The 14,448-nt window shown below is 61.6% G+C and overlaps 2 protein-coding genes and 1 long non-coding RNA gene across 3 annotated transcripts; 1 reads left to right on the top strand and 2 right to left on the bottom strand.

Annotated features, from left to right (window-relative positions):
• Positions 1 to 5,763: 5,763 nt before the first annotated feature.
• DUSP18 (dual specificity phosphatase 18) lies at positions 5,764 to 8,723 on the top strand. The gene is given in 3 exon segments (XM_086761792.1): positions 5,764 to 5,995; positions 5,998 to 6,269; positions 8,121 to 8,723. Coding segments are annotated over 3 exon segments (576 nt in total). The 3' UTR covers positions 8,193 to 8,723.
• Positions 8,724 to 10,663: 1,940 nt separating this feature from the next.
• LOC147598658 (uncharacterized) lies at positions 10,664 to 12,216 on the bottom strand. Its single transcript, XR_015260440.1, has 2 exons — positions 11,663 to 12,216; positions 10,664 to 11,609 (listed from the first exon to the last, which is right to left on the bottom strand). It is a non-coding gene; the product is annotated as an uncharacterized LOC147598658 (long non-coding RNA).
• Positions 12,217 to 12,373: 157 nt separating this feature from the next.
• On the bottom strand, positions 12,374 to 14,371 carry SLC35E4 (solute carrier family 35 member E4). The gene is made up of 2 exons (XM_086761648.1): positions 13,723 to 14,371; positions 12,374 to 12,811 (listed from the first exon to the last, which is right to left on the bottom strand). Exons 1-2 carry the CDS (start codon positions 14,369 to 14,371, stop codon positions 12,384 to 12,386), a joined length of 1,077 nt encoding a protein of 358 aa, XP_086617774.1. The 3' UTR covers positions 12,374 to 12,383.
• Between the last annotated feature and the right edge of the window lie 77 nt (positions 14,372 to 14,448).

Raw genomic sequence — 14,448 nt, 5'->3', positions numbered from 1 at the left:
TACCTCTTCCATGGCTTCGGGCAGGAGGAGAGCTCTGGTGCAGGAGTCATCCCAACAGAGCAGCAGTATCTGCTGCTGCTGGGAACCCATGCAGGCAGCAGGCAGCAGCTAACATTTTGCTTCTTGGGCTGTGTTTCCAACCAGCCTCTTGCAGCTGTGGAGGATAATAATGATGCAGCACAGACAAAACAGGTCCAGGTCCAGTGAAGCTGTGATGCCGGTCTCAGGAGAGACGCAGAGGAGCTGCTATTTCTTTCCAGCTGCACATTCATGCGGGCAGTTTACAAAGCTTGTTCCAGGTCAGTGCCATCTCCTGGGATTTAGCATTCAGTGAACACGCACTGTTGATGTTGTATTTGTGGTCTGAGCTTGAGCGCGTGGGCAGGCGAGGGAGCCGCCTGCTAAGCCAAGCGCAGTCAGTGCTGCCCTGCGATGAGGCTGGACCGAAGCTCCTGCCTGCCCGTCACCGTGGTCTTGCCCGCACGGGGCTGTGGTCATCTCCTGCCTGTTTGAACACCACCCTGGGGCATCTGCGAGCACTCTGCGCGGCGTGCTGAACTGGGGCGGATCGCCTCCCGCTCTCCTTGGGCCTCCTGGGTGAGGAAAGGTCTCTGCCCAGATCCTCTCTGCTTGCTTCTACACGCTGAGGTCAGAGCTGCGGGGAGGGGGAACACGGGTTATACGTCAGTGCTGGTGCCCGGGGAGGGGGAACACGGGTTATACGTCAGTGCTGGTGCCCAGGGAGGGGGAACACGGGTTATATGTCAGTGCTGGTGCCCAGGAAGGGGGAACACGGGTTATATGTCAGTGCTGGTGCCCGGGGCTGTTTGATAATTCACCCAGTCCTGGAGGACGCCTGCCCTACGGCTCTGCCCTCAGCTGCTCCCCGAGGAAGGAGTGGGCAGCTGGTACTGTCCCCCTCTGCTCCAGGCATTCCCTGGTCCGAGTGATGAACGTTGTGCTGACACAGCTCCGTGTTCCCTCCGGGTTTGGCTGAAAACACAAACCTCACCAGTCTGTGCCAGGGTGAACGGTCCTCTCCCTCCTGCAGCGGTCTGTCAGCTTCTGGAAGGCAAGAGGTGGTGGAGTGCTGGAGCTGGGGAGTCCGTCCTCATCAAACCGCCGTTGCCTCCACCTCCGCTCTGCCTGAAGAGAGGAACCAGTGCATTCCTCCCGTAAGGAGTTTGCTGAAGAGAAAGTGTAGCAGGGTTCTTGTAAGCTCTGAGCAAACTGACTTTTAAAAGGGGAACGACAGGGGAGGGCTGGCGGCGCTGAGCGGGCTGTGCAGAGCAAGAAGCCTGAGAGCACTCGGCTGGGAGCTGGATGACAGGAGCGTGGGTGAAGAGGGAACTGGCTCAGCCAGCAGCACCCTCTGCTGCGAGCAGCGGTAAGGCCAGCGCTCGGAGAGGAAAACCTCCCTAGGGGTGAGGGAGGCACTGAGACCAGAGCGTGATTCTGATCAGCGTCTGCAGGCAGTCACAGCCTCTGATCTCGCAGGCAAATGTCAGCTGCTCACCTGCTCTGCTGAGCCCCTGCGTGTGGGGGACCTGCAGACCCCGGTCCAGGAACCAGCTCACACTCGCAGCCCACCACAGCAAATGGTACAGCTCCAGCAGCTCCGGTGGCTTCAAGGCCACGGGGCTGAGGAGGTGAGCAAGGCGAGGGCACACGGGGCCCCTCACAGCGGGGACGGCTGCTGCGTGCCAGGGCTGACTCCTGCCACGGGGACGGTGGCATCGGGGACAGCACTGAGCTGGTGGGCTGGAGAAACCACCTCTGGTGACTGGCTTCTCCCAGCACGGGGAGGATGGGGCGGTGCTGAGAGAGACTGCCCTCCGCACTCTTAGAGCCCCGCAGCCCCTCTGCTCCCACGGCAAGAGGGAAGGGACAGCCCTGCTCCCCGCGGGGTGCCAGGCACCACTGGGGACCCCCGCGCAGGGTGGGTGCTGTCTGGGAGGCGGAGGGATCCAGCTGTTACTATAGCAACGGGGATGAGCTGCTCCTGGGTGGCTGCACAGCCGAGCGGAGCTGAAACCGCCCGACGGCAGAGAGGAGGTTGGTGGAGAGGGAACAAAGCTTCTCGTAACGCAGGAACTGGGGGACACACTGAATTTGCCCTGACAGTAGGTTTAAAATAAACTAAAGGGATTGTTTCTTCTCGTTGCATTATTAAATGCTGAGCCTCGCCGCCCCGGGATGCTGCAAAGGCCGGACACGTGCAGGAGGGTCCAAAGGCCACGCAGGGCAGGTCTCTGCAGCCCGGGCTGCTGAGAGCTGGAGGGGAAACAGATGGGTGCAGGAGCCTGGGTGCGCTTTGGGCTGGGTGGCACGTTTCACAGCTGACGGAGCCGAGAGCTCCAGGCAGCATCCGAACAATAGCTGAAGTGTTGCGTGGTAACACGTGAACGTCTGGACTGAATCCAGATGCTCTCATGCAGTTTTAAACCAGTCCTTTTCTCGCAGCATCTTCCCACGAGGAAAACTCCAGGGTGGCCAGCACAGGTCACCCCTGGGTGCCAGCCTCTAGGCTCCTCTCCAAAAATTTACGGCAGTATCTGCTTGTTGGCGTTTCCTTGCTTTTCACCTCAACGCATCTCTTCTTGGATTTCAGTGCTACTCAAGCCAACTGCTGTAGGCAGACGCCAGTCTGTCACTGGTGCCAGCGTGACCGAAGATGTTTCCTGTCTGTCCCATCCAGCAGCTGGCATGGCGAACAGATCCACATTTTCCTGGACGAACATAGCAGGCAAGAGCTGCAGGTGCAGGGCTGCTAGGCAGTTAACTCTGCTGGTAATTTCTTTTTCCAGCTGGATGTCTTCTCTAAGGTCTGGTGCAGGATCCGGGCGGCAGCACGGTGGAGGCAGGCTGTCCATGGGTGCGGTTGGGAAAGAAGGATCTGTCCACGGAGAGGACAGTGTGTGGGGCAGATTTGTCACAGGTGTAAGAAGGAAAGACAAGAAGATGCCTTAAATGCTCAAGAAAAACAAGACTTTATAGATCTGTGCTTTGAAGCCAATTCAGGTGCCAAACACCTTCTAGAGCCTTTCAGCGCCAAAACCATCTCTATGATGCATCCTCTGGAGACGGTTTGAGAGGACGCCTTTGGCTAGCTGCACGCCCCTGGGGCAAGGCCATAGCAGGTGGCCCATTGCTGCCGAGATGTCCCCGAGATGGAAAGCACTGCCCCCAGAGTCAGGCTTGCCAGGCATCTTCCACTCTGAGATCCACAGCTATCATCACGTGTAATGTTGCCCAGTGTCTGAGTCTGCCTGAACTATTGGAAAAGCTCTAGGGAAGAAGAAACAGAATTATTTACTGTTTTCAAGAGCCAGGGGTTAGGGAAAAGTTTGTTGTTTCTTTAAAAAAAAAATAATCTTACAGTAAACCGAGAAGCGGCGTTTCATCATCGCCGCCTGATGCCTCCAGATTTTTGAGCACTGGAGTGGGACTCCGGGCATGCTCTCCTGATGTCTGAGGTACGCCTGTCGTGTTAGTCCTGAAAATTCCTTTTAGAAATCGCAGCTGAGGGGGACAGCTCGGAGGTACGGAGTATTTTTCAACCCAGTGAACTGCGCGAGGATGGGACAGCAATCTTCCAGCATCCAATTATTCCCGCAGCGCCACTGGGAAGCATAAAAAACGATCAGCTTCATTTCAACTAAAAACGGTTTCTGTTGTGAAAACCCCAACGTTGCAATGCTGGCTGAGAAAACAGGGCACCTCAAGAACCTGTAGCATCTCCTTTGCTGTGATTTTTTTTAAAACAAGTTAGATGAGCGTTTTTCGAGGACCGTCAAAATCTGCTCCACGCGGCAGCTCCGCAGAGTGGGTGATGTCAGCCTCTCCAGCTCTGCGCTGCTGTCATCAGCTGTGTCCCATCCCACCAAGGGGAACCCAACGGTTACTCTGGGCGTCTCTGCTCTGGGACAAGGGAAGAAGCAAGAAGCAAGTCGATCAGTTCTAGTTGCCTACAGCCGCCTTCTCCATCTGCTGCTGACACCTACCCACTTCTTCAGTGCCTCAAGGCACTCTCCTTCCATACTCCATTCCTTGTTTTTTCCCTCCTGAGCTTCTTAAGTCACCAGTTCTTCTTCTTTTATCCCAATTTACCCTCCCTGAACCTCTGATAACATTTCTGGAAATCCAACTAGCTGTGAAACATGTTGTTTGGGTCCTCTCTAAAAGCACAAGCCAAGAAAAAGCTCTCTCTCTTTCGCATCACTTTTCTATTCCCTCAAAGTCCTTCTGCTCCTGCGGCCGCCACGCTGCTCCCTGAACTGTCCACAGCCCATGGCCCTCCAACCACAGCAGCCTCATCGATTTTAGAGGGCAGAAATATGAGAGAGAGGGATGGTGCTGGTTTATTGCTGGAACACGACCGAGCATTCGCTTCCTAAAAGGACAAACTGAAAATTTGAGTATTTTGGCGAGACAGGGGCCGGGCCGTGGGGGAGCGTGCAGGAGTAGCTCTCTAGATGGGTCTCCTGGTCCCTTCTCGGGCAGCAGCTGTGTGTTCTGAGAGCACCACCTCACCCACAGACGAACCATCGGCGGAAGGGACGGACAAGTTCCCACTTCTGCAATCAAACACTTCCAGGGATTTTTCCAGCCTTTCGGATGCTGCCTTCCACTGTGCCATCTTTCTCTCCAGTTCTTTCAAAAACTGCTGCTTTAGATGTTTGTTGAAATATTTGCTCTTCTCTTTGCCCTCTTCAAAGTCTTTTACCTTTACAAAAACAAACGTAAGACCTTATAGCCGCTGTCCTAACCATGAAATAAATTCCAAAGTGATGTTTCTCTTCAGGAAGAGAGACATCCTGACACATCCCTCGCTGTGGTCGATGTCACCTCTTGACAGGAATTTACTGGGCAAGCTATGGTCTTCGTGTCACCTGCACGCAAGCTTCCCTGCTCAACCTCGGTCTCTCCAGCCGTGAGGGGTTTGCACCTCAGCTCTGCCTCTTGAGGCGGTTGTCCTCACAGCAGCGGGAGGAAACCTTCAGTCCGGACCTGTTAGCACCTCTGTTCCGTGTCCCAAGAGTTTGCACCAGATGTTCCTCCAGCCCCGTGTCACGCACTGGTCTCACTGCCAACTGCTTCAGAGGAGAGGGATCTCCCTCCGCTGTTCCAAGACACGTCCACCGGCAGCCAAATGCAGAACAAACCCTCCCCTTGTGCCGAAGGGGACCGTGAACCTGTGGGGCCTGGAGGGGTGAGGGGAGCGGAGGCCATCACCTTCTCCAGGAGCAGCAGGGTGTGGTGGCTGCTGTGGCTGGTGGAGCTGGGCAGGGGACTGTTGGGCAAACGGCTGTCCAGGTGGAGGTCCAAGCCTGCAGAGCCACTCCAGATGAGAGGGGACTTCAGGTCAGACAGAGCAGGGTGCTGAGCCGTACCCCACTGACCTGCTCCCACAGCCCCAGAGGCGTGAGGGGTCCCCCAGCCCCAGGACAGTGTGAGGATCCCACAGCCCAGTGTGAGGGTCCCAAAGCCCCAGGACAGCCTGAGGGTCCCTCAGCCCCAGACCAGGACCTGCCGAGCTGCCGGCTCTGGGGCGGTGGGAAGCAGGTGAGGCGAGGCCACACGCCGCCCCGCTGCTCTGTGCCCCCCTGTCCCCAGCCGTTGTGCGCGTGGTAGCGATTGCCATGGAGGGCCCAGCCTGACCCCACCGCTGCTCCCCAACCTGCCGATCTCCCAGGTGGTGGGGCCAGGGCTGGGTGTATTCCTACACATATTTCAAGGCACAATGGGCTTGCTCCAATGGCGATGGCTCCGGGAGCCCCCCCAACCCCACCCGGCACCCCCGGCCTGCTGCGGACCACCTCCAGCCTCTACCTCGGTGATGTGGTGGCCACCAACAGCCACCTCCTGCTCTTTGCTCACCGCATCAGCACCATCAACATCTCCCTGGAGGTGGTGAACACCCTCTGTCCCAACATCGAGTACCTGCGTGTTCCCACATTGGACACCCCCACCGCCCGCATCTCCAGCTGCTTCAACTCCATACCAGCGGAGTGGGGACACACGGGGGCTGGACGCTGCTGCACTGTGCTGCTGGGGTGAGCAGGTCCCCACTGCTTGGTCTGTCTCCTGAAGCACCACTAACAGGCACCCACCCCTGGGTGGAGTCCTCCCGTACCATCGTAGGACCCAAAACCGGCTTCTGGCAGCAGCTCATCCACTATGAGTACAAACTCTTCAGCATCAACAGCCACCGAACGATCAGCTCTCTGTCAGGGATGAAACCCGATGTTTATGGAAACAAAGTAAGAGTAATCCTGCTGCTCGGAGCGCAAACGAGCTGTGGTGACATCTTGGCAAGGAACCAAGGGAAAGCCAACGGCCGTTCTTCCAGATCCACACCAGAGCGTTGAAAATCAACTCTTCTCGTCTAGGGGAGCTGGAACATGAAGTCCCTGCTGCTGAAATACAGGGGATTTGCGATGCAACCAGCAAGCGGTGGGGTTTACCGTGAATGAAAACACCACCGCTTAAGCTGTGTCGTTAGTTTTCACACATCGTTTGTATCGGGGTCCTGACAGTAACTCTGAAACAGCCCTGTGCGTAGAGCATTGTTTTGCTCCAGCACAAACTGTCTGTGGGCCAGACACTAGCTGTGAGTCAGGATATTTGGAGTGTTACCAGCGTTTATCCTCCCTAACCGGGATGTGACTGTAGGTTTTGAGACAGCAACCCTAAGCGCAGTCATCTGCTGCATTCCAGAGCGGGCGGGAAGAGCGCAGACCTCAGCATCCCCGGCTGGGAGACACCCAAGGATGTCCTGCTTTCCGGTCTCTCGCCTTTTCTCATTCTCCACCCGTCCCGCAGCCCCGGTTGGTGGGAGGGGTTGTGGTGAGGTGGGTGTCGGTCTCTTTTCCCAAGTAACGAGCGGTAGGAGGAGAGGAAACAGACTCAGGTTGCACCAAGGAAGGGTTAGATTGGATGTCAGGAAAAATCTTCTCACCAAAAGGGTTGTCGAACACTGGAACAGGCTGCCCAGGAGGTGGTTGAGTCACCACCCCTGCCGATATTTAAAAAATGTGTAGACGTGGCACCCGGGGACGTGGTTTAGTGGTGGGCTTGGCAGTGGTAGGTTAACAGATGGACTCCATGATCTTAAGGGTCTTTGGTTGTGTGATTCCATGATTCTGTATCCTACCAATGGCACTTTGGGAGTGCTCCTCCACATCCACAAAGAGCAACCTGGCCAACCAGCTCTCTGCAGGTCTCAAAGCAGCTCAGGCGACAGCTGTGATGGGTGACAAGGAGCCGTGCCTTCCTTCAAGTGTACAGCTTTTCTCCCGAGGCACCTTCTAGAAGCAGAGCAAAGACCCACCTCCTCATGGATGTGGAAGAAGTTCCTCTTGGAAAACAGAAATTTTAACGGGACAGAATGAGCTCATTGGGTGCGTGAGTATCACAGAGAGCATTGGAGACGTGGCAGACCTTAACGGCCTTAAACACTTGGATCTTAGACCCCTGCTTTATGACGTAAAGTCAAAATATCTTATAAAAGCAAATGTATGACTTTCAAAATATGTTTGAGCTCATGTGATTTCACCTTTTACAAGCTCAGCTCCAGGCAGTCAGCAGCCTTCTCGGAGCAGAGCAGCGAGCCCGTGACATCGGGAGAGAGCAGTAAAGTCACCAGTAAAGCCAGCCTGCCCCAGAATGGTTAAGAGCAAATTCTGGAGAGGTTTTTGGCTGCTGAAGCAGAGATCGTGGGGCTGGAAGAGAGTCTGGAGGGTCATCTTGTCCATCTCCTGGCTTCCAGCCGGGCTTGGGCTGCTTCAAGCATCCTCAGCTGTTGCTCTCCACTGCTGGATGTCGCGCTCCTGGTGTTGTCCATCCTTGGGCCGGGCCGTCCAGCCAGGGAGAAGCCTGTTTCTTCATGTCTGCCCTAAGGAAGGCTTGGCCGTAACCCAGAGCCAGGACGGTCCCTGGCACCGTTCGAGGACGGTGACGTTGAGGTCTAAAACCACAGCCCAGCGTGTGAGGGAAGGTTGTCGGTCACTGGCTCAGGTTCCCCAGCTTAGCAAGCGTTTGTCCTTGCTGCCTCCCAGCTGCGGCTCCCGTGTCCCTCCACGCTAATGCAGTAAGCCTCCCGACATCTCCACAGGCAGCAGTTAATCCCTGTCCTCAAACATGGAAAAATTCCACTGCGTGCTCCCAGGCTCCCGGCCAGCGTGCGGTAAAGCCAGCCTGGACGTGCTGCTGCTCCGCCAAGGGCAGTGGCTCACAGCTCTGTCCCCAGCACGCTCCGCCGCCGTCTCGGAGGAAGGTTTCAGCAGCGGTTTGATAGCGCATCTGGGAGAAACAGACCTTCGTGCTTCACCTGGAGCTCCGAGACAGCCAGCACCTCCGGCGTGGTGGGACCAAGCACCTGGAGGTGCCACCCGTCCTTCCTGCCACAGCTCACCGACTTCAGAGCTGTCACCCCTGCTGCATTTCATAGAATCCCAGAATGGTTTGGGTGGGAAGGGACCTTCAAAGCCCACCCAGTCCAACCCCCCTGCCAGGAGCAGGGACATCTCCAACCACATCAGGTTGCTCAGAGCCCCGGCCAACCTGGCCTGGAATGTTTCCAGGGATGGGGCATCCACCGCCTCTCTGGGCAACCTGGGACAGTGCTCCACCACCCTCAGCGTAAAAAATGTCTTCCTGATGTCCAGTCTGAATCTGCCTCCCTCTATTTTAAAACCATCCCCCTCATCCTGTCACAGCAGGCCCTGCTGAAGAGTCTCTCCCCACCTTTCCTGCAGCCCCCTTTGGGCACTGGGAGCCGCTCTCAGGTCTCCCCAGAGCCTCCTCTTCTCCAGGCTGAGCAGCCCCAGCTCTCTCAGCCTGGCCTCACAGCAGAGCTGCTCCAGCCCTCTGAGCATCTGCGTGGCCTCCTCTGGACCTTCTCCAACTGCTCCACATCTTTCGTGTACAGAGGGCTCCTCCAAAAACCCAGAGGGTGCTCGGCAGGGGCTGTGGAGCCGTGCAGGGGTGAGGAAAGGTCCCTCATTCAGAGGCACAAGCACTGCAAAGGCTTCAGAGGTGGGTCCATGGCCCTTGGACCAGGGCCATAGTCCACCGCGGTACCTCCACCATGCCGAAACCAGGCCGGGGGAGCCAGGGCTGGCGAGGGGAACCACAGCCCAGCAGGGACCGGGGAGCCGCTGCCTGCCAGGAGGCCGAGGCACGGGGACACACGTGCCTGCGTGAGGGCTGGCCCCGTCCCTCACTGCTCCTGCGGGGACCTGTCCTGCCCCGTGCCGCAGCGTCTGCTCTCCGAGTGTCCCTGTCTGCTCCCCGACCCGCGAAGCAGCCGGGGCTGGGATGCCTTTCCCTCGTCCATGCTGGACCCGGCACATGAGCAGCTGCCACCGTGCCCACGGGAAACCCAATCCTTCCCATGACTGGAGCGCAGGAACGCCACCGGGCTGAGCTCACAGCCTGAAATACCCGCAGAGAGGGCCACCACGCCAGCCAGCCCGCCGCCGCGGCCAGCCCCTTCACGGGCAGCGTCAAAGCCCCCAGCCCCAGCGCAAACGCACCCGCGGGGCCCCCGTGCCCAGCCCAGCTCCAGCCGCCAGCCCGCACAGGGCCACGCAGCCACCACCAGCCACGCTCCCAGGGTGGACGCAGCCCCACAACCCACCCAAACCGGGGTGGACACGGCAAAGCCGCGGCTGCAGGCAGGATGCAGGGACATCCCACTGCCACCAAATGAGCTGGGGGGCCGGGCCGGGCGGGGGTTCCCCAGGGAAGGGCGCCTCGACCCAGCGAGGCCACGCGCGGGCTGGTTTGCAGGGCTGGCTTCTCCCATCCCCTGGCAGGGGACAGTGCGGGTGGGACGTCCTGGGAACGCCCGGGAAGGGAGTTTCCCCCAGCCTGGTCGCCAGGGCCATGCCAGGACGTGCCTTTTGGAAGAAATGGGAAAACCGAAATGACGTTCAGCCCGCCACAGTAGGGAAAAGCCTCTGGAATATGAGCCAGAAAGCACACAGGCTCGCGGCTGCCGCGCTCTTGGCCGGAGCAGGGGCCGTTTGCCGGTAACTCGGGGCCGCAGCTGCAGAGCACCCCGGCGAAGGTGGCACTGGCGGCGGGCACGCTGGCGCTGGGGAAGGAGCCGTTCCTGGGATGCTTCTGGAAGCGGCCTCAAAACTCGCCGCCCTGACGAGCGGAAGAAAACTGCTGTTGGGGAATGAGGGCGGGAGCCAGCGGGGAGTTTCCAGTTGTGCTTGCGGGGCGACGTGAGTCACGGGGCTGGAAAGGGACCGGACGGGTGACGCCCGGGGACAGGATGCTCCCCAGCATCACGCTGCCGTGGGGCAGGGCGAAGCCGCGCTGCAGGCAGCCGGCTCCCAGCAGGACTGGTCCTTCTCCGGACACGTGCAGCCGGTGACTCCTCTCCCCGTCACCGCGTCCCTCCCGTGTCCCGCGCGAGGGTCCCCGTGCCAGCCCTGGGGCCGCTAAACCGTGGCCGTCCCTGCACCGGGGCACTGAGACATCAGCCGCGGTGGGCATGGCCATTCCAGCTTCCCCTCAGGGAGCGGACGCTTCCTGAGGGATTTCTGTGCCTCAGTTTCCCGTCCCCACACTGGGTGGTTCCTCCCGTCCCGCCATGCAGCCAGCGTGCGATTCGGGTGGGCGATCGCCCCGGGAGCCAAGGGTGGAGTACGACAAAAATAGAGCTTTATTTCGGGACATGTGCCATCAGAGCTGCGTCCTTCAGCCCTGGCGCGGAGACGGCGAGCGCGGCAGCAGCCACCACGGTCATCACGCGCGGTGGTGCCAGCGTCGCGGTGTTGGTGCCAGGGCACGCACACGCTGGGACGTCCCTTTGCCAAGGTGAGCGCGTGCCGTGCCGCAGGCCGGCGCCGTCCCAGAGCGATGGCGGGTGGGTCTGCGCCGTCCCCGTCCCCTTGGCTGGGCTCTCACTGTCGCTGTGCCCGCTCCAGCCGTGGCACCTGGGAGGGATGCGGCCGCGGCCGGAACCATGGCGGCCAGGAGGGCACGGTGGGGACAATGACGAGGATGGCAGCACCGCCGGCAGCCCCGCGGGATCGGCATGACAGGAGAGGGGACAGTCACCCGCCACGTCCCCGGGCATCTTGTTCGACCACGAGAACACGTGTACGCACAGCCCCGGGTTTGCTCCAGCCAGCAGAGCTCCGTAGTGATGCACATGCGTGTACACACACACACGTGTGCGCACACACACACACAGACACACGTTGCTCTGTGTTTCTCCAGGCAGGACAGCAGTGGGATGTGCGGAGTCGTGTATCCGCAGCCACATCCCCAAGTGGGCCCAGCCTGCGTGTGTGCACGGGGACACGCGTGCAGAGCCGGTGCACACAGCTGGACACGTACACAGGTACCTGCTCACCCGTGCAGAGCCTGCGTGCACACCGATACCTGTCAGCCCGCGCACGCACACACGTCCCTGTGCACACAGAGCTGCACACGCGTGGACGTGCACCTGCACACACACATGCACACAGGGGCTGCGCACACCAACACACGTGCATGCCTGCACATAGGGCTCTGCACAGAGCCACACGCATGCACTGCAGCACGCCCATGCCCACCTGCAGGAGATCTGCTTGTACACGCAGGGCCTGTGCACACCAACACACACAGGCTCCCGTGCACGGAGACGCACGCTCAGAGCCTGTGCACACCAACACACGTGTGCACATCTGCACATAAGGTTCTGCACACACAGCAACACACTTGCACGCAGAACCCGTGCACACCAGCATGTGCACAGAGCCCTGCACACAGACAGTTCATACATAGACTGCACCAATGCACACGTGCTCGCGTGCATGAGACCTGCTTGCACACGAACAGCCTTCACGCACCAACGCACACGCAGAGCCTCACTCACGCTCACAGAGCCTGTGCACACCCAGACGTGCCCACACACACGCAGAGCTGTGCACGCCAACACACATGCATGCACACAGTGCCACGCATAGCAGCACACGTGCGCAGAGCCGCGTACGCAACACGTGTGCATAAAGAGCCTGTGCACACCAGCACATCCATGTGCACAGCGCTGTGCACACCAGCACACACACAACTGTGCACAGCAGCATGCGTGCACACTGGCACACGTGTGCACACAGGGCCACACACACCAGCACATCCGTGTGCACAGCGCTGTGCACACCAGCACACGTGTGCACGCACTTGTGCAAAACAGCACTCGTGCACCCCAGCACACACGTGCGCACACAGGGCCACGCGCACCGGCACACCCACGCGCACGCCAGCCCTCCCGCGCGCCCGCGGAGCCGCACACGCCCTGCCCCGCGCACGCGGCCCGTGCCCCCGCAGCGCTCTGCTCGCCCCCGGCCTCCCGCCCGCCCCCCGTCCCCGGCGGGACCCTACTCCCGCCTGGGGGGTCCCCGGCCCGGCCGTGCCGCCCAGCGCGCGGCGATGAGGTCCGGCTGGTGGTACATGAACATCCCGGCCAGCGTCAGCGCGATGCCCAGGTAGCTGAGCCCGCTCAGGTGGCTGCCGAAGAGGAGCCGGGACAGCAGCAGGTTGCCCACCACCGTGAGGTTGCCCAGGACGTGGACGGTGAGGGCGGAGGTGAGGGAGAGGACGCAGAAGCTGGCCAGGTTGTAGAGGACGGAGCCCAGGCAGCTGAGCAGGACACAGGCCCAAAGGCTGCCGTCGTAGCGCAGGACGGCTTCCCAGGAGGGGCGCAGCTCCAGCGCCACGGCCGCCCCGAAGAGCAGGCAGAAGCTGGGCAGGGAGGTCAGGCCGAGCAGGGAGAGGGCGTCCAGCCGGTCCTCCTGCAGCAGCAGGCCTGCGGGGCGAGGGGGGCGTCAGCGGGACACCCCGAACCACAGCCGGCGCCCGCGGGGGCGCCCGCCGGCACCGGCCCCCCGCGCCCCGCCCGGGAGGATGAGAAACCCCAAATGGCAGTGGGAAGGGGGAACGGGAGGGGGGCAGCGCTGGGGGTGCCCGGGTTGGGGGGCCCGGGGTCCCGCAGGGTTGGATGGGGTGGTTTCCCCACCCCATTTTGGAGCAAATGTGGCTTCCACCCCCCTCCCCCCCGTTTCTTTCCCCCACGGATTTTGCAGCAACGTTTCTGGGCGTGCGGCCTGTCCCCTCTGCGTCCCCATGTGTCCCCCCCCCAGTCACACGGGGACAGCGGGGACAACGGCGCCAGCTGCCAGGCACAAGTGTGCATGGGGGGGCACGGAGCTGCTCCCAGCCTCCCCAGGGCCACCCTCCGTGTCCCACAGGTGACAAGGGGACCGGCGTGGGTGTGGGACGGTGGCGTCCCTTGGGTGGCCACAGCACAAGGATTGGGACGGGGTGGCCTGGGTGCCCCCTCCCCCCACCAGGGCCCAGGATGTGGGACGGTGTCACTGGGAGCCAGTGGTGCCTGTGGGCCACCACGGCGGGGTTTGCTCATCACCAGCGTCACCTCGGGGCGAGGACAGCGGCACAGCCCCAAGGGGGGACGGCCAAGTGGGCGAGGGTGGCACTGGGGTGGCACCAGGGACAGGGCGGCAACGGAATTGGGGTGGCACCGGGGCGAAAGGGGCCCTGGGGTGGCACCGGGGCGAAGGGGGGCAGCGGGTGGCACAGTGGCTAGGACGGCACGGGGGTGGCCCTGGGGGGCCAGAGTGCCACAAGGGTCGGGGGCGACAACGGAGAGGCGCTGGGGCGGCAGCGGGGCGGCGCCGGGGACGGGCGGGCGGCACTCACCTTGCTGGATGGACTTGAGGGCGCGGAGGACGGCGGCGGCCAGGAGGAAGCCGCAGCCGGGCTGCTGGCAGCGGAGGCCGCCGGCGATGCTGCAGGCCGCCCCGGCGCAGACGGGCCCCACGGCCGCGTACTGCACGGGGTGGTGCCGCCGGCCCCCCAGCAGCCCCGACAGCAGCAGGGTGACCAGCGGCGTGGTGGCCGCCACCGCCTGCGCCACGTCCAGCTGCGCGTAGCTCAGGCCCAGGTTGCCCAAGGCCACGCTGGCGCAGAAGGTCAGGCTGAGCAGGTAGATCCTGGCGCGGGGCCGGGGGGCCGGGGGCGGCGGCCCCCGCGCCCAGCCCAGCGGGTACCCCACGGCCGCCCCCGACAGCATGTGCAGGGCCGACAGCAGCAGCGGGTAGCGGAAGCCGTGGGCGGCGAAGATCCATTTGTTGAGACCGGCCACGGTGGTGCCGGTGCCCAGCCAGGCCAGGACCGTGAGGGTCAGCGGCAGCGACGGGCCCGGGGCGGGGGGCGGCCGGCCCCCCCGCGCCTGCCCCGGGTCGGGTTTCCAGGGCCGGAGCGTCCCCTCGCCGGCCATCGCCATCGCCATCATCATCATCATCATCATCATCGCCGCTTCGCCGCCCCGCCGGGCCCGCGGGCACATGGGCGCCGGCCGCGCTCCCCTCCGCCGCCCCGCCCCGCCCCGCCCCTCCCGGGGGGGCTGCGGCGGCGCTGCCGGTA

This window comes from Chlamydotis macqueenii, chromosome 17, assembly GCF_036417535.1.
Source record: "Chlamydotis macqueenii isolate bChlMac1 chromosome 17, bChlMac1.mat, whole genome shotgun sequence".
In the NCBI taxonomy this organism is placed as follows: domain Eukaryota; kingdom Metazoa; phylum Chordata; class Aves; order Otidiformes; family Otididae; genus Chlamydotis; species Chlamydotis macqueenii.
Note: the sequence above shows the minus strand (reverse complement) of the source record. Positions and strands in the feature narration are given on the sequence as shown.

Coding starts and splice junctions, on each gene's coding strand:
- SLC35E4 (XM_086761648.1), bottom strand. CDS start 14,371: ATGTGCCCGCGGGCCCGGCGGGGCGGCGAAGCGGCGATGATGATGATG. Junction 12,812..13,722: donor CCTCAAGTCCATCCAGCAAG/GTGAGTGCCGCC, acceptor CTCGCCCCGCAG/GCCTGCTGCTGCAGGAGGAC.